The sequence below is a fragment of the Mobula birostris genome, chromosome 14 (genome assembly GCF_030028105.1).
Source record: "Mobula birostris isolate sMobBir1 chromosome 14, sMobBir1.hap1, whole genome shotgun sequence".
In the NCBI taxonomy this organism is placed as follows: Eukaryota; Metazoa; Chordata; class Chondrichthyes; order Myliobatiformes; family Myliobatidae; genus Mobula; species Mobula birostris.
In genome coordinates, this window is record NC_092383.1 from 44,133,698 (window position 1) to 44,156,694 (window position 22,997).

The 22,997-nt window shown below is 40.5% G+C and overlaps 1 protein-coding gene across 2 annotated transcripts in view; it reads left to right on the forward strand.

Moving 5' to 3' along the window:
- The window catches only part of dnaaf4 (dynein axonemal assembly factor 4), a 60,268-nt gene extending 37,494 nt beyond the window's left edge, over positions 1-22,774 (forward strand). The window contains exons 6-10 of one of the 2 annotated variants that reach the window (XR_011889083.1): positions 4,181-4,290; positions 10,208-10,361; positions 11,649-11,754; positions 15,802-18,816; positions 19,486-22,774. Coding sequence is in view for 1 of the 2 variants with exons in the window: in XM_072278464.1 (XP_072134565.1) it covers positions 4,181-4,290; positions 10,208-10,361; positions 11,649-11,754; positions 15,802-15,911 (480 nt within the window). In the remaining variant the exon portion in view is untranslated. Of the gene's footprint in view, positions 1-4,180; positions 4,291-10,207; positions 10,362-11,648; positions 11,755-15,801 lie in introns of both variants that reach the window. The other variant, XM_072278464.1, reaches the window with a different exon arrangement.
- The last annotated feature ends 223 nt before the right edge of the window (positions 22,775-22,997 follow it).

Below are 22,997 nucleotides of genomic sequence, written 5' to 3' on the forward strand. Positions count from 1 at the left end.
TTCAGTAACAAAGGTTCTGAACTTAAAGAAAGGTAACTTTGAAGGTATGAGACGTGAATTAGCTAAGATAGACTGGCAAGTGGTACTTAAAGGGTTGACGGTGGATATGCAATGGCAAGCATTTAAAGATCGCATGGATGAACTACAACAATTGTTCATCCCAGTTTGGTAAAAGAATAAACCAGGGAAGGTAGTGAACCCGTGGCTGACAAGGGAAATTAAAGATAGTATCAATTCCAAAGAAGAAACATTCAAATTAGCCAGAAGAAGCGGCTGACCTGAGGACTGGGAGAAATTCAGAGTCCAGCAGAGTAGGACAAAGGGCTTAATTAGGAAAGGGAAAAAAGATTATGAGAGAAAGCTGGCAGGGAACATAAAAACTGACTGTAAAAGCTTTTATAGATATGTAAAAAGAAAAAGATTGGTTAAGACAAATGTAGGTCCCTTACAGTCAGAAACAGGTGAATTGATCATGGGGAACAAGGACATGGCAGACCAATTGAAAAACTACTTTGGTTCTGTCTTCAGTAAGGAGGACATAAATAATCTTCTGGAAATAGTAGGCGACCAAGGGTCCAGTGAGATGGAGGAACTGAGGAAAATACATGTTAGTAGGCAAGTGGTGTTAGGTAAATTGAAGGGATTAAAGGCAGATAAATCCCCAGGGCCATATGGTCTGCATCCCAGAGTGCTTAAGGAAGTAGCCCAAGAAATAGTGGATGCATTAGTGATAATTTTTCAAAACTCGTTAGATTCTGGGCTAGTTCCTGAGGATTGGAGGGTGGCTAATGTAACCCCACTTTTTTAAAAAGGAGGGAGAGAGAAACCGGGGAATTATAGACTGGTAAGCCTGACATCGGTGGTGGGGAAAATGCTCGAGTCAGTTATGAAAGATGTGATAACAGCACATTTGGAAAGCAGTGAAATCATCGGACAAAGTCAGCATGGATTTGTGAAAGGAAAATCATGCCTGACGAATCTCATAGAATTTTTTGAAGATGTAACTAATAGAGTGGATAGGGGAGAACCAGTTGATGTGGTATATTTGGATTTTCAAAAGGCTTTTGACAAGGTCCCACACAGGAGATTAGTGTTCAAACTTAAAGCACACGGTATTGGGGGTAAGGTATTGATGTGGATAGAGAATTGGTTGGCACACAGGAAGCGAAGAGTGGGAATAAATGGGACCTTTTCAGAATGGCAGGCAGTGACTAGTGGGGTACCGCAAGGCTCAGTGCTGGGACCCCAGTTATTTACAATATATATTAATGACTTAGACGAGGGAATTAAATGCAGCATCTCCAAGTTTGCGGATGACACGAAGCTGGGTGGCAGTGTTAGCTGTGAGGAGGATGCTAATCTGAGGAAAGACATTCTTGCCATAGAGGGAGTACAAAGAAGGTTCACCAGATTGATTCCTGGGATGGCAGGACTTTCATATGATGAAAGACTGGATCAACTAGGCTTATACTCTCTGGAATTTAGAAGGTTGAGGGGGGATCTTATTGAAACGTATAAAATTCTAAAGGGATTGGACAGGCTAGATGTAGGAAGATTGTTCCCGATGTTGGGGAAGTCCAGAACGAGGGGTCACAGTTTGAGGATAAAGTCGAAACCGTTTAGGACCGAGATGAGGAAAAACTTCTTCACACAAAGAGTGGTGAATCTGTGGAATTCTCTGCCGCAGGAAACAGTTGAGGCCAGTTCATTGGCTATATTTAAGAGGGAGTTAGATATGGCCCTTGTGGCTAAAGGGATCAGGGGGTATGGAGAGAAGGCAGGTACAGGGTTCTGAGTTGGATGATCAGGCATGATCATACTGAGTGACGGTGCAGGCTTGAAGGGCTGAATGACCTACTCCTGCACCTTTTTTCTATGTTTCTATGTTTCTATCTTAGTATCAGCTGCATACTTACTAATCCAATTTACCACCCCATCATCCAGAGCATTAATGTGTATGATAAACAACACTGGACCCAGTACAGATCCCTGAGGCACACCACTAGTTACCAGCCTCCAATCTGACAAACAGTTATCCACCACTGCTCTCTGGCGTCTCCCATCCAACCACTGCTGAATCCATTTTACTACTTCAATATTAATACCTAACGATTGAACCTTCCTAACTAACCTTCCGTGTCGAACCTTGTCAAAGGCCTTACTGAAGTCCATATAGACAACGTCCACTGCTTTACCCTCGTCAACTTTCCTAGTAACCTCTTCAAAAAATTCAATAAGATTTGTCATACATGACCTTCCACGCACAAATCCATGTTGACTGTTCCTAATCAGACCCTGTCTATCCAGATAATTATATTTTCCATCTCTAAGAATACTTTCCATTAATTTACCCACCACTGACGTCAAACTCACAGGCCGATAACTGCTAGGTTTACTCTTAGAACCCTTTTTAAACAATGGAACAACATGAGCAATACGCCAATCCTCCGGCACCATCCCCATTTCTAATGACATTTGAAATATTTCTGTCAGAGCCCCTGCTGTTTCCACACTAACTTCCCTCAAGGTCCTAGGGAATATCCTGTCAGGACCCGGAAACTTATCCACTTTTATATTCCTTAAAAGCACCAGTTCTTCATAGTCGAAAGCATTGTATGAAAGCATTCCCTAATCTGCACTGGGTGTCTGTACTGATTTTGTTTATTTACTGTCAATCAATCAAAAGAACATGGCAGCATACACTGCATGAATTCCTCCCTCAATAATTATTAGGAACTAATACATTGTTATAGTGCTGTGGTAGTTTTGGTAGTGTTCTAATTTATTTGTTATTTCATTTAAATACATAATTTGTAACTTAGTTAAGCAGTGGTTTGTTGATTTTATACCTTATAAAACTTCATGAAACTTCAGCTAATTGGGGCAGCTATTTAATTGGGCCAAAATGTACTGGTCTCATTGTGTCCCAATTAACCAAAATCCACTGTACTTAAAACACATTTGCTGACCTTTGTGGGCAAGTGCCAGGATACCTGAAAGTGGCAGCACAGGTATATGCGACATATGCTTTCATTAGCTGTCTAATAGAAATGTTAGGACAGTTATGGTACTACTTTTTTAAAATTTTGTTAAGCCACAGCTTGAGTACTGGTTACCACACTATAGAAATGGCTTGATTGTACTCTGCGGAGTGTACAGGAGATTCACCGGGGTATTGCTTGTGATGGAGTGTTTCTTTTATGAGAGACTAGATGAATTGGATTTGTTTTGCTGGAGCAAAGGAATGAGGGGAGTCCTGATAGATATATAGAAAATCATGAAGGGCGTACATAGAACAAATAGTAGGAAAGCTTCCCCATAACAAAGGTGACTAAAACTAGTGGTTTTGGACAAGAAATTAAAGGACGTTCTGAGAAGAAATGTTTTAACCTAGGGGGTGATTGGAATCTGAGAGGATAGTGGATGCAGAGACTCTCATAACATTTAATAGGTACAGGTGACCCCTGCTTTACAAAAGTTTGCTTTACGCCACTTCACTTTTACGAAAGACCTACATTAGTACCTGTTTTCGCTAACCAAAAGAAATCCGAAGAGGATTTTCGCTTTTACGAAAAAAGGCACCCACTTTAAACTTGTGTTTACCCTGAGAAAGACTACCATGACCGTGAAGCCTTGCACGGGCAGGTGTGTGCACATGCGTGTTCGTGCCGATTATTTTCTAAATCTTCCCGATTCTGGTAAGTGAAACTACACTGTACATACATTATTTCTACTTTATATAGACTGTGTATTTATCATATCATTCCTGCTTTTACTATATGTTAGTGTTATGTTAGGTTTTATGTGCTATTTGGTATCATTTGGTAGGTTATTTTTTGGGCTTGGGAACGCTCAAAAATTTTTCCCACATAAATTAATGGTAATTGCTTCTTCGCTTTACGCCATTTCGGCATGAAAGGTTTCATAGGAATGCTCTCCACTTTCAGAAGTGGGGGAAACCTGTACTTGGATGACCACTTGAATCACCAAAGCCCAGAAGGCTACAGACCAAGTGCTAGTAACTGGGATTAGTGGAGATGGGGTCATGATACTCAACTTGGCCAGGGTGGGCCAAGGGGCCTGGTTTTTTGTTGCTGTGCTCAATTTAATAATCTTTATAAGAAGCAAAGGGTGGTTGGGATTTGTTGCTCATGAACTATTTTTCCCTTCCCTACTTAAGTGGCTCAGGAAGCAAGCAGAAGCTAGACGAGCCAATAATACATATGTTCCTGAATTTAAAGATTTAAAAGAAGAAGAAAAAAATCCAGACTGGCTGAAGGATAAAGGGAAGTAAGTAATGAAAACATTTTAAATTACTCATGAAGTACATAGCTATCAAATATGTTTATCAAATTGAAAAAAATAACCATGGGTGTTCCAGATATAATCCCAGCCTCTGCTGATTAAGTAATCTGCTCTTTTTCCCAGGGTGACCTGGGTGACAGAAAAAAAATTCCAACAGGAGTTGTTACAGTGAGGAAAATAAACTGCATTTCTTCTTTTAATCACTATGCTGCAAACCTTGTCTAATTTGTACACATAGAGATGTTGTGAAGACATGGATGGATTTAACAGTGATGGTACTGCATGGACAATATGACAACCCTGGAGGAACTCAGCAAGTCAAGAAGCATTTATGTAGAAGCAAAAAACAGCCACCATTTTGGGCCAAACATCAACTGTGTATTCCACTCCTTTGATGTTGTCTGACTTGCTAGTTTCTCCAGCATTTTTTGTGTGTTGCTCAAGATTGCCAGCATCTGCAGAATCTCTTGTGTTTATAATGGGACAATCCTGTCAAGGCAGACACTTGTATAAGGACACTTCATAAAGTAGGTGGATGATGGAACATGTATATTAGTGGAACAGAAGTGTGTAATCCTCCAGCATGGGAATGGTAATTTGGCTCATCTACAAAGATACTTAGCCTTATTTTCCTCTGCATTCTATTCCCCATTCCCTTCAATAACACTCAGCCTAAGAGATCTATGCTCCTTGCAGTGCACTAATCAGTGGCTCCTCTTCTAGTGCCACTGTTCATAATCTTGGAGTTTATTTGGAGCTCCAAGGGAACTCACAGCAGCTTCATATACAGAGCATTATACCATGCAATAACTGCCGTATCAGATTGTCATCGAGGTAATCTGTGTTTATTAGGAAATTAAAAATTGTATAGTTGGATAGGCAGGGCTGCTTTGAATCAGTGGATGTTCTTTACTTGGATTTTCAGGCTTTTAACAAGGTGCCATACATGAGGCTGCTTACCAAGGTTAAAAAAAACCCATGGAATTACAGGAAAGATTACCAGCATAGATAGAAGATTAACTGACTGGCAGGAAGCAAAGAGTGAGAATAACGGGGACCTTTTGTGGTTGGTTGCCAGTGAGTAGTGGTGTGCCACTGGTGTCGGTTTGGGACTGCTTCTTTTTGTGTTATATGTCAATGATTTGGATGATGGAATGGATGGCTTTGTGGCCAGATTTGTGGACAATATGAAGATAGAGGTGGCATGGCAGATATTGTTGAGGAAGCAGGGAATCTGCAGAAGAACTTAGACAGACTGGGAGAATGGGCAAAGAAGTTGGAGATAAAGGCATGGACTACAGGTTTCCCCCACCATCCGAAGTTAGAGCGCTACTATGAAATGGTTCGTAAGCTGGTAAAGTGAAGAAGCAATTACCACTTATTTATATGGGAAAAATTTGTGAGCGTTCGCAGACCCAAAAAATAACCTACCAAATTATGCCAAATAACACATAAAACCTAAAATAACAGTAACATATAATAAAAGCAGGAATGATATGATAAATACACAGCCTATATAAAGTAGAAATACTTTTCTACAATCATTGCCAGACTGTTCTCCGTAGTGAAAATCTCATGCAAGTGCTCTCAGCAGAAACACTCTCTCCAGTAACCTTTAAGCTATGAAGCTGCCAAATCATACTGAATCACACATAAAAATACACAGCCTATATAAAGTAGAAATAATGTATGTACAGTGTAGTATCACTTACTGGAATCTGGAAGACAGTGCCGAGCACACTGATGATGGTGTGTTAGGCTGAGTCATCGGAGGTTGGGATGGTGCAGTGGTTCCCAACCTCCAGGCTGTGGACCGATACCGATCCGCGAAGCATGCAGTGGGACAGCGGTATTCGGGACGCACCCAACACATTTTTAAGAAAAAAAACGAAATAAACAAGCTAATTAATTAGGTGCCACCCTTAATTAGCTTGTTTATTTCGGCATTTTCCTTAAAGATGTATTGGGTGCGTCCCTGCTACCGCTGCATTCTCCGCGGCAATGTATCGGTCCGAGGCCCAGGGGTTGAGGTGGTGGGACACCGGTGTGTCATCTCATCGTCGTCTGTTTCCATCAGGGCAGCCAGGTCATCATCTTCTACGTCTGCCTGCCTCGATGTCGAAGGTCGAGGTTTGTCATCTGCTGTGGCTGATGTGGAAGGCTTGAAAAACGACAGAATGCTTGACTGCTTAGCCTCGCGCACTTTTCTATCATACAGTTCTTTGTAAGCACTCAAACCATCTTGCAAATATGCCCTAAACCTACGTACCCTTTCAAAATTAAAGTCATACTTTTCTGCAATCATTGCAGCGAAAATCTCACGCAGTTGCTTCACGTCCAGTTCCTGGACGACTTCACTTTCCATTTGTTCGCTACTGCATTCAGTTTCGATTGTTATCCTTTCCTCTTCCAATTGCATCAGCTTTTCATCTATCAGTTTTTGGTCATGGGATGCCAAAACCTCTTCAACATCATCTTCGTCAACTTCCACTTCACTTTGTCCTTACTTCATTCACCACGATCGAAATGCTTCATTATGTCTAGTTTTATGCTAAGTGTAACACCCTTACAAGCTCTTTTAGCCTTTTCCGATACCTTAGAACTCATCTTGCTAACGGCTGCTCACAGACACGTGTTTAAGCAATGCCGGATAGAATGCATTTCCAGGGGAGGAGCTTGGCTGCTCGGGGTGCGCTCTGCCTTTTATCACGCGCTGCTTTTTTCACACACTGCCTTTTTTCGTAACAGTGAAAACACCTTCTGTTAGCGAAAACAGGTAACTAATGTAGATCTTTCGTAACAGCGAAGTTTCGTAAAGCAAACGTTCAAAAAGCGGGGGACACCTGTAGTGGGATAGTCTTGGACCAGAAGGCACAGCTTAAAATAGAGGGACATCTATTTAGAACAGAGATGAGGAAACATTTCTTTAGCCAGAGAGTGGTAAATCTGAGAAAATCATTGCCACAGATGAATGCCACAGATGGATGTGCAGGTCAAGTCATTGGGCATATTTAAGGCAGAGGTTGATAGGTTCTTGATGAATCAGGGCATGAAAGGTTATGGGAAGAAGACAGGAGAATGAGGTAGAGAGGAATAATAAATCAGTCATATTGGAATGGCGGAGCAGACTCGATGGGCCGAATAGCCCATTTCTGCTGTTAGGTCTTATGGTCATGATTAAGTTCTACCTTTTTTATAGCTTTGTGTGATCTGCAAAAAAATCTGCTTTTGAATATGTCATGGTCCACATGGCTAGAGCCTAATTTCCACTCAGAATTTGTGCACTGCAGTGGTTTTGTCCCTCTTTCTTCATCTTATTCAGTTCTAGTCCTCTAAAATCAAGTAGCCAATCAAATAGACTTCCACAAGTTAAAGTGACAGTGTTGGGTATCTGGCTTCTAATCACAGAGTGTTTAAGATCTGATGGGTCTATGTTCCAGTGTACAAGTGTTTCAGACTTGGCAGAGAGGGGTGTGAAAGAAATGGGGCAGTCGCATTGCTGATTAGGGCGAATACTATGGCTGTACTTAAAGATGGCAACCTGGAGGGCTCATCCAGCAAGGCAACGTGGACAGAAAAATTGGTAAATTGGTTTATTATTGTCACACGTATGGTGAAACTACTTGTCTGCAGACCATTCATTTTATTACAACAGTGCATTGAGGTAAAACAATAACAGAATGCGGAATAAAGTGTTGCCAGATCTCAAAATCAGAATCACATTTATTATCACTGGCAAGTGACATGAAATTTGTTAACTTAGCAGCATCAGTTCAATGCAATACATAATTTAGAAGAGAGAGAAAAAGTAAATAAAATAAATTACAGTATACATATATTGAATAGATTTTTAAAATGTGCATAAACAGTAATACTGTGCATCAAAAAAAGTGAGGTAGTGTCCAAGGATTCAATGTCCATTTAAGAATCAGATGGCAGAGGGGAAGAAGCTGTTCCTGAATCGCAGAGTGTGTGCCTTCAGGCTTCTGTACCTCCTATCTGATGTTAACAGTGAGAAAAGGGCATGCCCTGGGTGCTGGAGGTCCCTACTAATGGACGCTGCCTTTCTAAGACAGCACTCCCTGAAGATGTCATGGGTACTTTGTAGGCTAGCACCCAAGATGGAGCTGACTAAATTTAAAACCCTCTGCAGCTTCTTTCGGTCCTGTGCAGTAGCCCCCCCCCCCCCCATACCAGACTGTGATGCAGCCTGTCAGAATGCTCTCCACGGTACAACTATAGAAGTTTTTGAGTGTATTTGTTGACATGTCAAATCTCTTCAAACTCCTAATGAAGTATAGCTGCTCTCTTGCCTTCTTTATAACTACATCGATATGTTGGGACCAGGTTATATCCTCATAGATCTTGGCACCCAGGAACTTGAAACTACTCACTCTCTCCACTTCTAAAGTAGATTTGAAAGAACATTATATGAAAATCTTAGACATAGAATTTATATTTTATAAGTAATGAGTAGAATAGCAGAGAGCAGCTTGCAAGGAGTTGTGAGTGGAGCTAAAGGAAGTGAGTAAGATCCTAAATATGTACTTTAGATTATTCACCATGGAAAAGAATATAAATGATTGTGAGATTAGGAGGGAGGAGGGATTGGATGTCTTGAAATATTAAGGTGGAAAAGTCATCAGGACATGATGGGATCTATCCTAGATACCTAGACAGGCAAGAGAGGATTGCTTTGGCCTTGGCAGAGATCTTTTTTATCTACTTTAGCCACAAGCAAGATGCTAGAAGACTGGATCTAATGTTGTTCCTTCGTTAAAGAAAGGTATTTGGGCTAAACCAGGAAATTACAGGCTGGAGAGCCTTAAATCAGTGATAAGGAAATTATTGTAGAGATTCTTTGGGTTAGAATGTGCTCACATTTGGAAAAGCATGGACTTATCAGGGATAGTCAGCATGGCTTTTTGGGTAGAAGGTCCAGTCTCAAAAATTTGAGTTCTTTGAGAAAGTACCAACAATAATTGATATAAGATAATGAATGTTGTCCACATAAACTGTTGTAAAACATTGGACAAGGTCTATCATGGCAAATGGGTTCACAAGATTAAGTCACTGGAGATGCATGATGAGTTGATAAATTGGATTTTAAATGGCATGGCCATAGAAGACAGAGGGGGAAAAATGATTTTTTGACTGGAGATCTGTGAATAGTGGTTTTCTGTAAGGATCAATGCTGGGACCTCTGTTTATGACATATATTAATGACTTAGATGAAATTGCTGATCGTTTGATTAGTAAGTCTACACAAAAATTGGTGGAGTTTTGATAAAGAGTATCTTTCGAAGGATACAGAAAATACGAGGTGATGAATTTTGGGAGATCAAATGCCAGAGGAAACAATACAGTAAATAGCAGGAACCTTGTACAGAGGGATTTTGGAGTTCAAGTCAATAGCTCCTTTAAAGTAGAAACATAAGTAAATCAGGTGGTTTAAAAAAAACAAAAGGCATGCTTGCCTTTATCAGTCATAACATTGAGTATAAAAACCAGGAAGTCATGTTGCAGTGTACAAAACTTTTTGATTAGGTTACATTTGGAATATTTTGTGCAATTCTAAAAGGCATTTAGACACCCATATGAATAGACAGAGAATAAGGATATGTGAAGGCAGATGGGATTAGTGCAGATTGGCATTATGATTGGTGCAGACTTGGTGGAACAGCGGTCCTGTACCTGTGCGATAATGTTCTATGTCCTATGATAGTTTTCAGTTTCAGTACCAAATTCCTACAGGTATAATGATCTCCCATTATACGTGTACAGTCCAAAGGACATTCTGGAGCACAGGAAATGCAGTTTTCTTTTAAGACCTGATTAACTGTTCTGCAATGAAATATCAATCAGATTATCATATTTGTTCAAAATTGCTTTCCTTTTGCAGCAAACTGTTTGCGTCGGGAGATTATCTTGCAGCTATTAACGCTTACAATTTGGGAATAAGGTTGAATAACAATCTTCCAGTTTTGTATCTGAATCGGGCTGCAACCCATCTTAAACTAAGAAACTTGCACAAAGCCCTTGAAGACTGTTCCAAGGTTAGTTCTTAATCTGCTCGTGCAAAGATTAACCATGGTTGATTTTTTAATTTAAATTTAGAACCTTCTTCTATCAATTGAATTTTTGATTTTGATATATCCTAAACTATTTATTGTTGAATATTTAAGTGCTAAGTTTGTTACTGCTGTTAATGCTTTTCAGATCATTCATTTCCCCTTTTCCTCATACATTTTTAGTGAAATATCTTTCTAATATAGAGGATACCCTGTAGGATAACTTCATTCCTTTACTTTTCTTAATGCAACTCACTAAAGTGTGAACAGCAACAGCAAACAGACAAAAAAGATCAAGTCCTCTTTCAGTTTGCAGACTGAGTACCAATTACATCAGATCTGCTATTTTAACCTACAGCCTGAAAGCGCGAAGAGCGGTGACAATTTATTTTGTGGGTCACAACAGAGCTATCAACCATCAGGCTATTGAACCAAAGGGGATACAGTACTTCAATTGCCCCATCATTGAAAAGTTCCCACATCCAATGGACTCAACTTTCAAGGACTCTTCCTTTCATGTTCTTGATAATATTTATTTATTATTTTTGTTTTTTTTTTGTACTTGCACAGCTTTGTCAGCTTCTGCACTCTGGTTGAACACCCTAGTTGGGTGGTCTTTTATTGATTCAGTTGTGCAGAAGTTATTGTTCTATAAATTTGTTGAGTATGCCCACGAGAAAATGAATCTCAGGGTTGTATATGGTGATATAAATGGACTTAGATAATTTTCAACTTTGAATTTTGAGAAGAGTATCAACTCATCAATGCTCTGGCAAAGTAAATTTTAAAGTATTTTTAAGTCCATTCTTGCTGACCAATGGGTGTAGGATTGTTTCTCTCCATTCCACAAAGTGCTCAGAGCCCTCCCAACTAATGATGTCTGCCAAGGCTGGCAAAATCAAGGGCTGTATGTTAACAAGATCTATCTTTAAGGTGATACAATACTCTCTCTGCTCCTATACTGTACAAGGTTCCACACCCAGATTTCTTTGTTATACTACTTTTTGCAAGTAAAACCAGTTGCTGTGTGTCAATAGTTTCTCTATACAGTAATGTCCTCCAAAAAATTATGCTAATTGGTGCAGGAAATCTTAAATGTAGTGAAATCATAAAGGCATCAAATTAACAAAGAAAAAAAACTCTTTGATTCTGTTCTCAGAACTTAGAACTTTGGAAGCCATGAGAGAATTCTTGAATCTTTAAAAGCTTTCTAAATTATAACAGTTCCTTTGATTTTATTTTTGAAAGACACCTGTTTGTCCTCTTTTTTAGGCACTTGAATTATTAACTCCTGCAGTTCCAGACAATGCTGAGAGCAGACTGAAGGCCCATGTCAGAAGAGGGGCAGCATTTTGTGAGTTGGAATTGTATGTGGAAGGTAAGAAGATCCTTTAATATTTAAGTTTAGTGAATTTGTGGTAATAGAGTCATAGGGTCGTGCAGCATGGAAACAGCTCCTTTGGCCCAACTGGTCTTTGCTAATCAAATTTACCATCTGAACTAGTCCCTCTTGACCATGTTTTGTCCATGAACTTCTAACCCTTTCCTACCCTTGTACTAGTACAAGTGTCTTTTAAATGTTTTTAATGTACCTGCCTCAAACACTTTCTCTGGCAGCTCATTTCATTTATGAACTACCCCCTGTGTGAAAACATTGCTCCTCGGGTTCCTCTTAATTCTTTCCCCTCTCACCTTATAAGTATATTCCCTAGTTTTTGATTTCTCAACCCTAGGGAAAGGACTATGTACATTTACCCAATCTGTACCCTTCAGGATTTTATACACCTCTCAAGGGTCAGCCGTCATACTCCTACATTCCAATGAAAAAAGTCTTAACTTGGTCAACAATATTCCAAAAGCAGCCTCACCAACATCTTGTACATCTGCAACACATCAGTCCAGCTCTATTTTCAGTGCCCTGACCGAAGTAGGTATGCCTAACATCTTCACCGCACTGTCTACCTATGATGCCACTTTGAAGGAACACTGTCTCCTGAGGCATTCCAATAGTCATGGGTCTCTAATCTGAAAAATGCCATCACGTTCTGCTTCCTACCACCAAGCTCTCCTTGGATCTTTTGTGATCTAACTTTCCAAAACAGTCCATCTTATCCAGTGCCTCACTGGTCTATATAGATTACATCAAATGCCCTACTCTCATTGACTTTCTTGGTTAATTCTTCAATAAAAAATCAATCAAATTCATGAGATATGATCTCTCACACACAAAGCCATACCAAATATCCCTGATCAACCACTGTCTTTCCTCAGAATCTCCTCTAATAACTTGCATAGATATTAGGTTCACAGGTGTATAGTGTCCAGCTTTTACATGTTTTACCCTTCTGAAATAAAGGCACAACATAGTCCATCGCCCAGTCTTCCAGCAAATCACCCATCACTAACAATGCCCATATACAGTATCTCAGTCAGAGCTCCTGCAATTTTTTTCTGATCAGACCCAGGGTAATAGAAACATAGAAAACCTACAGCACAATGCAGGCTCTTTGGCCCACAAAGTGGTGCTGAACATGTCCTGACCTTAGAAATTACCTAGGCTTACCCATAGCCCTCTATTTTTCTAAGTTCCATGTACCTATCCAGGAGTGTCTTAAAAGAGCCTATAGTTTCTGTCTCTACCACTGCCGCCGTTAGCCCATTCCACACATTCACCTTGCTGTGCGTTTAAAAAAAATTACCCCTGACATCTCCTCTGTACCTACGTCCAAGCACCTTAAAACTATGCCCTATCATGTTAGCCATTTCAGCCCTGGGAAGAAGCCTCTGACTATCCACACGATCAATGCCTCTCGTCATCTTGTATACCTCTATCAGGTCACCTCTCATCCTCCATTGCTCCAAGGAGAAAAGGCCGAGTTCACTCAACCTGTTTTCATAAGGCATGCTCCCCAATCCAAGCAACATCCCTGTAAATCTCCTCTGCACTCTTTCTATAGTTTCCATGTCCTTCCTGTAGTGAGGTGACCAGACTTGAGCACGGTACTCCAAGTGGAGTCTGACCAGGGTCCTGTATAGCTGTAACATTACCTCTCTGCCCTTAAACTCAATGCCATGATTGATGAAGGCCAATGCACTGTATGTCTTCTTAACCATAGAGTCAACCTGCGCAGCAGCTTTGAGTGTCCTATGGACTTGGGCCCCAAGATCCCTCCGATCCTCCACACTGCCAAGAGTCTTACCATTAATACTATATTCAGCCATCATATTTGACCTACCAAAATGAACGACCTCACACTTATCTGGGTTGAACTCCATCTGCCAATTCTCAGCCCATTTTTGTATCATCAATGTCCCGCTGTAACTTCTGATGGCCCTCCACACTATCCACAACACCCCCAACCTTTGTGTCATCAGCAAATTTACTAACCAATCCCTCCACTTCCTCATCCAGGTCATTTATAAAAATCACAAAGAGAAAGTGTCCCAGAACAGATCCCTGAAGCACACAACTGGTCACCGACCTCCATGTAGAATATGACCCGTCTAAAACCACTCTTTGCCTTCTGTAGGCAAGCCAGTTCTGGATCCACAAAGCAATGTCCCCTTGGATCCCATGCCACTTCTCTTTCTCAATATGCCTTGCAATGGGGTACCTTATCAAATGCCTTGCTGAAATCCATATACACTACATCTACGGCTCTACCTTCATCAATGTGTTTAGTCACATCGTCAAAAAATTCAGTCAGGCTTGTAAGGCATGACCTGCCTTTGACAAAGCCATGCTTACTGTTCCTAATCATATTATGCCTCCCCAAATGTTCAAAAATCTTGCCTCTCAGGATCTTCTCCATCAACTTACCAACCACTGAAGTAAGACTCAATGGTCTATAATTTCCTGGGCTATCTCTACTCCTTTTCTTGAATAAGGGAACAACATCCGCAACCCTCCAATCCTCTGGAACCTCTCCTGTCCTCATTAATGATGCAAAGATCATCGCCAGAGGCTCAACAATCTCCTCCCCACAGTAGCCTGGGGTACATCCCATCCAGTCCCAGTGACTTATCCAATTTGATGCTTTCCAAAAGCTCCAGCACATCCTCTTCCTTAATGTCTACATGCTCAAGCTTTTCAGTCTGCTGCAAGTCATCCCTACATTCGCCAAGATCCTGTTCTGTAGTGAATACTGAAGCAAAGTATTCATTTAGTACCTCTGTTATCTCCTCCGGTTCCATACACACTTTTCTACTGCCGCACTTGATTGGTCCTATTCTCTCACGTGTTATCCTCTTGCTCTTCACGTACTTGTAGAATGCCTTGAGATTTTCCTTAATCCTGTCCGCCAAGGCCTTCTCATGGCCCCTACTGGCTCTCCTAATTTCATTCTTAAGCTCCTTCCTGCTAGCCTTATAATCTTCTAGATCTCTATCATTACATAGTGTTTTGAACCTTCTGTAAGCTCTTCTTTTCGTCTTAACTAGATTTACAACAGCCTTTGTACACCACGGTTCCTGTACCCTACCATTCTTTCCCTGTTTCATTGGAACATAGCTACGCAGAACCCCCTGCAAATATCCCCTGAACATTTGCCACATTTCTTCCATACATTTCCCTGAGAACATCTTCCAAGTTCCAGCCTGATAGCCTCATATTTTCCCTTACTCCAATTATATTTTTCCCTAACTTATCTGGTTCTACTCCTGTCCAGTGTTATGGTAAAGGAGATAGAATTGTGATGACTATCTCCAAAATGCTCTCCCACTGAGAGACTTGACACCTGACCAGGTTCATTTCCCAATACCAGATCAAATACAGCCTCTCCTCTTGTAGGCTTATCTACATAATGTATGTAGTTAGAAATATTGGATGCCATGGTAGAAATTTAGATGCACGAGTGATCTTTTTCCCCCCACTTTTCCTTTTTCCTTTTCTTTTCCTGAAAGTAACATTGTAGCTTGTAACCCATGGAAACATAAGAAACTGCATATCCTGGAATCTGAAGCAACAAACACCCATCTAGAGGAACTCAACGGTGGAAGCAGGATCTGCGGAAGGAAAGGATCTGTCAGCATCAAAACCCTGTATCTTGATACAGAATTTTGTCCTGAAAAATGAATAATCCCTTTCCTCCCACAGATGCTGATTAGCCACTGAGTTCCTCCAGCAGACTGTTTATAACTTGTAACCCTTGTTTGTTGCAGAGATATGTTTAATGACACTGGTGAATGTCAGTGGAAGCACAAGCAATGAATATATAATGTTAATCTGCAGATGTTTGTTGAAATGAATGTGTAATCCTGAATTATTTTCCCTCTTCCTCCCCTTGAAAGACTGAAACCAGTTGTAGCTCCCTGCTATCAACATTAGATTTTGCAACCAAGCCCACACTGGTGGTTCAAGCTGGACTTTTCTTGGTCAATATTACATTACAACTGTTAACTTAATATTTAATTTATGCTTTGGCAGGTCTTCAAGATTACGAAGCAGCTCTTAAGATTGACCCAAACAATGCAGCAGTTAAAGCAGATGCAGAAAAGATACGTAGAGTGATTCAAGGAATTCCTCCTGATCCTTAAAGCTACATGAAGAATGACAAAGATGAGCATATTTATACCTTGTACACTTTTGTTAAAACTTGTTGACATTTGTAGTCAGAGGCAGCATCCAGCCTGGATCCTCAGTTCAGTCTGGGCTTCTTTTGATTTTCTCAGGTGACAATAAACTTTAAATAGGATAGAGGTTCTGCATTAATTATTAATTATCAGATCTTTTCTTCTTGCTTTTCTTTAAGAGAAGTAAAGTTGAATACTATTTTGTGTTCATGAAGGTCCATTTGGGTGATGAGTATATGACAAGGTAGGGAGAAGGAGATGTAATTTCTGTCCTTCTTTTTAAAACCGAGATTGCCTGTTGCCATGTTGTCATCAATAATTAATATTTTAAAAATTAATCATACTTTTTGTTACACATCCAGATTCATAGATTTTAATGCACTACCGCTCTTAAATTTGGTTCTCTTCCATTCACAAAATGAAGAAGGAATTGTTTGTAACGACATTGCATGGGATCTTACCATCAGAACTAGGTAGGCACATTGTAGGACCAACAAGACCTGGCTTTGTCCATGACTTGTCTGTGAGGAGTTTGCATGTGTGGGTTGTCTCTCAGTTTCTTCTGGATGCCAGAAATGTCCAGGTTGGTAGGTTAATTGACTACTGTAAATTGTCCGTTGTGTAGGTGACTGGTAGGATTTAGTGAAAGGGGAAGTTGATGGGAATGTGTGAAGAATAAATTAAGTTAGTGTAGGTTTAGTATAAATGGGTGCCTAAGGATTGGCATGAACTTGGTGGGTCAAAGGGCCTGTTTCTTGCTTTGACTCTGTAAACCTAAGAATCAAAGCTTTAGTGTTTCCTGCTCAATCACCAGTATCACCATACTGCTTATTTGAGATGTATCCAATCTAAGATGGATATCACTGCTTTTGGAATTTACAAATTAACAAAAAAATGTTCATAAGCTTTTAGTGAAACAATAATAATGCTGTGTTGGTACAATTAATATCTTTGAATAATTCAACAACTGTTAATATATTTTCACACATATATAAAAACATTATTTCAAAGTCCTGGGAAATACAGCAGACTCTTTCTGGAAGTACCACACAATGAACCTTGGATTTGTTTGTTAGAGCAATGTGCTGTTTATATTGGTGTGTTCTTTTGGAAATTGTTTTAAACATGAAGTTTTAAATGAATAAGGGAATTAACCCATCAGCAACAAGGCAGGCGTTATGGAGAATCCTGAAGTTTAGAAAAGCATTAAACCAGTCTTAAATACTAGCATAGAAAGGGGGAACGAGACTTAACTGTCAGCTGTGTTTTCTATATGGGAAGTATGCAATAAGCAAGAAGAGAAAACCACTGACGACAGATAGCTGAAGATGTAAACTGGAGGTGAATCAGCACCAATGCAGAAGACAAGCTCTAATGTTAAACAATTGATGGACTAATATGATCCAGTCTAATTTTAAAGGAATATATTTTGCCAGTCTTACATTTTCAATAATATTTCAAGATTTAGTCTGTGGTATTTTATTTATAAATTTAATTCTATATTGAACTGAACCTAGCAAATGTCACTTTTTGGTAATCTTGCAATATAAACCATGATGTAATTAAAAATTGGTTAATATTGTCTTAGTCTACTTAAACATATGACTGCACCTGTGGCATTCTGATAATCCAGAGTAGAACAGAATTGCCTGGAGAATTGATTGGTAACTGTTTTTTCCATTTGGTTTCCTGATTTAAACATTATACTGAAACCTGGAAAAATTCAAGTTCTGATACTACTGTTAAAGCAATATTTAGGAACATCTGAGATTTGTTATAACAATAAATACCCTGAGGTTATAACTTTAATTGGTGTTGAAAGTAGTGTATGAATCATTTGTGGAACTGTTATTGGTTTATTAACGTCAAAAGCAAGATACAGTGAGGAAAAAACTTGTCTATTCAGCATCCATTCAGTTTCATTTCAAAACCATGCGTACCTTGAGGTTGTACAGGAAAAGCGGAAAGAGGATGCAGAGTAAAGTATTAACTTACAGAGAAAGTACAGAGCAGGTACGCAATAACTTGCAGAGTAAGTACAGTGCAGGTAGGCAATAAGGTGTAAGGTCCATGACGAGGTGTATAGATTGTGAGGTATGACGAGGTATGTAGATCGTGAGGTATGACGAGGTGTGCAGATTGTGAGGTCATAACGAGGTGGGTAGATTGTGAGGTATGACGAGGTGTGTAGATTGTGAGGTCATGATGAGGTATGTAGATTGTGAGGTCATGACGAGGTATGTAGATTGTGAGGTATGACGAGGTGTGTAGATTATGAGGTCATGACGAGGTGTGTAGATTGTGAGGTCATGGCAATGTGTGTAGATTCTGAGGTCATGAGGTATGACGAGGTTTGTAGATTGTGAGGTATGACGAGGTGTGTATATTATGAGGTCATGACGAGGTGTGTATATTATGAGGTCATGACGAGTGTAAATTGTGAAATGATGAGGTGTGTAGATTGTGAGGTATGATGTATGACGAGGTGTGTTGGTTGTCAGGTATGACAAGGTATGTAGATTGTGAGGTCATGATGAGGTATGTGTCAATTGTGAGGTCATGATGAGGTGTGTACATTCTGAGGTCATAACGACGTGTAGATTGTGAGGTCATGATGAAGTGTGTAGATTGTGAGGTCATGATGAGTTGTGTAGATTGTGAGGTATGACAAGGTGTGTAGATTGTGAGGTCATGACGAGGTATATAGATTGTGAGGTATGCTGTATGACGAGGTGTGTAGATTGTGAGGTATGACGAGGTGTGTAGATTATGAGGTCATGAGGAGGTGTGTACATACCTTGTGAGGCATGACGAAGTGTGCAGATTGTGAGGTTATGTGGTGGTGTGTAGATTGTGAGGTTATGTGGTGGTGTGTAGATTGTGAGGTATGACGAGGTGTGTAGATTGTGAGCTGTGCCGACATTGTGAGCTATGACGAGGTGTTTAGATTGTGAGCTATGACGAGGTGTGTGGAATGTGAGGTCATGACAAGGTGTGTAGATTGTGAGGTATGACCAGGTGTGTAGATTGTGAGGACATGACTAGGAATGTAGAATGTAAGGTATGACGAGCTGTGTAGATTATGAGGTATGATGAGGTATGTAAATTGTGAGGTATGATGAGGTGTGCAGATTGTGAGGTATGACGACGTCTGTAGAATATGTGGTATGACGAGGTGTGTGCATTGTGATGTATGATGAGGTGTGTAGATTCTGATGTTTTGATGAGGTGTGTAGGTTGTGAGGTATGACGAGGTGTGTAGATTGTGAAGTCATGACGAGGTGTGTTGATTGTGAGGTATGACGAGATGTGTAGATTGTGAGGTATGACAAGGTGTGTAGATTGAAAGGTCATGACGAGGTATGTAGATTGTGAGGTATGACGAGGTGTGTAGATTGTGAAGTCATGACGAGGTGTGTTGATTGTGAGGTATGACGAGGTGTGTAGATTGTGAGGTATGACGAGGTGTGTAGATTGTATGACGAGGTGTGTAGATTGTGAGGCATGACGAGGTGTGTAGATTGTGAGGCATGGCAAGGTGTGCAGATTGTGAGGTTATGTGGTGGTGTGTAGATTGTGAGTTTATGTGGTGGTGTGTAGATTGTGAGCTATGACGAGGTGCGTAGATTGTGAGCTATGACGAGGTGTGTGGAATGTGAGGTATGACGAGGTGTGTAGATTGTGAGGTCATGACGAGGTGTGTAGATTGTGAGGTATGACCAGGTGTGTAGATTGTGAGGTATGACCAGGTGTGTAGATTGTGAGGTATGACGAGGTGTGTAGATTGTGAAGTCATGACGAGTTGTGTTGATTGTGAGGTATGACGAGGTGTGTAGATTGTGAGGTATGACGAGGTGTGTAGATTGTGAGGTATGACAACGTACGTAGATTGTGAGGTCGTGACGAGATGTGTAGATTGTGAGGTATGACGAAGTGTGTAGATTGTGAGGTCTTGACAGGTGTGTAGGTACTGAGGTATGACGAAGTGTGTAGATTGTGAGGCCATGACGAGGTGTGTAGATTGAGAGGCATGACGAGGTGTGTAGATTGTGATTTATGACGATGTGTGTAGATTAAGGTATGACGAGGTGTGTAGATTGAGGTATGATGAGGTATGTCGATAGTGTCGTAGGAGGAGGTGTGTAGATTTTGAGGTTATGACGAGGTGTGTAGGTTCTGAGGTATGACGAGGTGTGTAGATTGTCAGGTCATGACGAGGTGTGTAGATTGTGAGGTATGAGGTGGTGTGTAGATTGTGAGGTATGACCACGTGCGTAGATTGTGAGGTATAATGAGGATTGACGAGGTGTCTAGATTGTGACGTATGACGAGGAGTGTAGATTATGACGAGGTTTGTAGAATGTGAGGTCATGACGCGGTGTAGAATGTGAGTTATGAGGAGGTGTGTAGATTGTGAGGTATGCGGAGGTGTGTAGATTGTGAGGTATGCGGAGGTGTGTAGATTGTGAGGTATGCGGAGGTGTGTAGATTGTGAGATATGAGGAGGTGTGTAGATTGTGAGATATGAGGAGGTGTGCAGGTTGTGAGGTCATGAGGAGGTGTGTTGCGGTGTGTAGATTGTGAGGTACGACGTGGTGTGTAGATTGTAAGGTATGACAAGATGTGTTGATTGTGAGGTATGACGAGTTGTGTAGATTGTGAGGTCATGACGAGCTGTGTAGGTTGTGAGGTATGACAAGGTCTGTAAATTGTGAGGTATGACGAATTGTGCAGATTGTGAGGGACGAGGTGTGTAGATTGTGAGGTGTATCGATGTGTGTAGATTGCGAGGTCATGACGTGTGTAGATTATGAGGTATGCTGTATGCCGAGGTGTGTCGATTGTGAAGTATGACGAGGTGTGTCGATTGTGAGGTCATGCCAAGGTGGGTTGTTTGTGAGGTGAAGAGTTCATCTTCCATATAAAGAAAGGTCTATTTTCAGGAATCTTATGACGGCAGGATAATAGCTGTCCTTGAGCCCGATGGTACATTTTTTCAGGCTTTTGCATCTTCTTCCCAATGGAAGGGGAGAGAAGAAAGAACACCTGTTATTTATGTCTCAGATTATGCTGGTTGCTGTACTGAGGTGGCAAGGAGTGGAAACAAAGTCAGTGGAGAAGAGGCTGGTTTTTGTGATGGGCTGAGCTATGGCTACCACTCTCTGCTATTTCTTGCAGTCTTCTGGTGCATCCATGAAAAATGGTGAGGGTGGACAGGGATATGCTACATTTCCTTCGCCTTCTAAATAAAGATGTTGGAGCAATTTTTGGGTTTAGCACATTTAGCAGATCTAAAGACTGATGGCTGAAGTTGTCTTTAGATCTGAATTGTGGATTTGATTCTAATGCAGCTCTGAACAATAAGTTCACAGACTAGGCAGACCAGGAAACAGACACTGGCTTATTGTCTGCATTTAAGCATGGGAGGTCGTTCCTGCCTGTGGCCATCGAACTTGCAGCTCCTCCCATGGAGGGTCAGACACCCTGAGCCAATAGGCTGGTCCTGGACTTATTTTCCATCTGGCATGGTTTGCATTTTGGTGTTTGATTGTTTGTAGTTTTTGTATTGCTATATTTATGCTCTATTCTTGGTTGGTGCGGCTGTAACGAAACCCAATTTCCCTCGGGATCAATAAAGTATATCTATCTATCTATCTACCTATCAATCAACATTCCATGGCATGGATGCGACAGTCATTAACACGTATTGGGTGTGATGGCGGGAAGATTGCAAATCTGGTTTTGTTTGACTTGTCCTGAATTTTCTTTGATCTTTAGCATATAAAATGTGTGTAGTGGTGGGCATAGGCAGACCTTTCGACTAAAAAGTGTCTCGATATGATGCCTGTCATACCTGTGTTGAGGAATAAAGAAGCTGCATCATAACTACCAGTACATTTCTCAGTGTCTTCATTCATGCAGTGACAAAAGGCACTGGGAAATTACATTTCATGCGTTGATTGTCGTATTTTCTCTCTACTGGACAGGTACTGTCAACTGAAAACAATTTCCCAGTTTTAAATTATAAAGCAACATGAAACGTCTTGTGCATGTGCAGTATTTGGATATAATGTGTTCTGTAACCATCAGCTTTATATCCTTAAAAGTTTGCAAAGATTCAGCATGACATCTAAAACTTTGATGAACTTCTGTAGATGTGTGGTGGTGAGCATATTGACTGATTGCTTCATGATCTGGTATGGAAAAACCAATGTCATTAAATGGAATATCCAACAAAAAATAGTGGATATGGCCCAGTCCATCACGGATAAAGCCCTCGCCACCATTAAACACATCTAATCAGAGTGCTGCCACAGAAAGGCAGCATCCATTATCAAGGACCCTCTCCATACAAGCCATACTGTTTTCTCACTGCTACCATCAGGAAGAAGGTACAGGAGCCTCAGGACCCAAAGCATCAAGTTTGGGAACAGTTATTACTCCTTAACCATCGGGCTCTTGAACCAAAGGGGATAACTTCATTCAGCTCCGCTCGCCCCATCTCTGAACATTTCTCACTTTCAAGGACTCTTCACCTTATGTTCTCAATATTTATTATTTATTTATTTATTATGTGGTTTTTTTTCCATGTGTATTTCCACAGTTTGTTCTCTTGTGCACATTGGTCATTTGTCCATCATGTTGGTTAGATTTACTTTGTAAGCCCACAAGAAAATGAATCTTAGGGTTGTCTATGGTGATAAATACAGTATGTACTTTAACAAATTTACTTTGAACTGTGACAAATGTGAGATTAAAAATACATAAGTAAGATCAGTGAATGCATGTGTGTTGACGTGCTAAACAGTTAGATCATTGATTGTATTTTAGAAATGCTGCTTTATATGTTAATATGATGTTGAGTAAAGGATCCAGCTCATACTTGTTTGTCGGCTCTTTGTACAAGGCAGTACAAAGAACATGAAGAGCACAACCCCAGGAAATAGATAGGGTCCTTCAACTAAGTACTGGTGATGCAACAGTTAGGTTTGGACTTTCCTATTTTTTTCATATAATTAGCATTGGTTTCTGTCAGCAGTCTTTACTTCC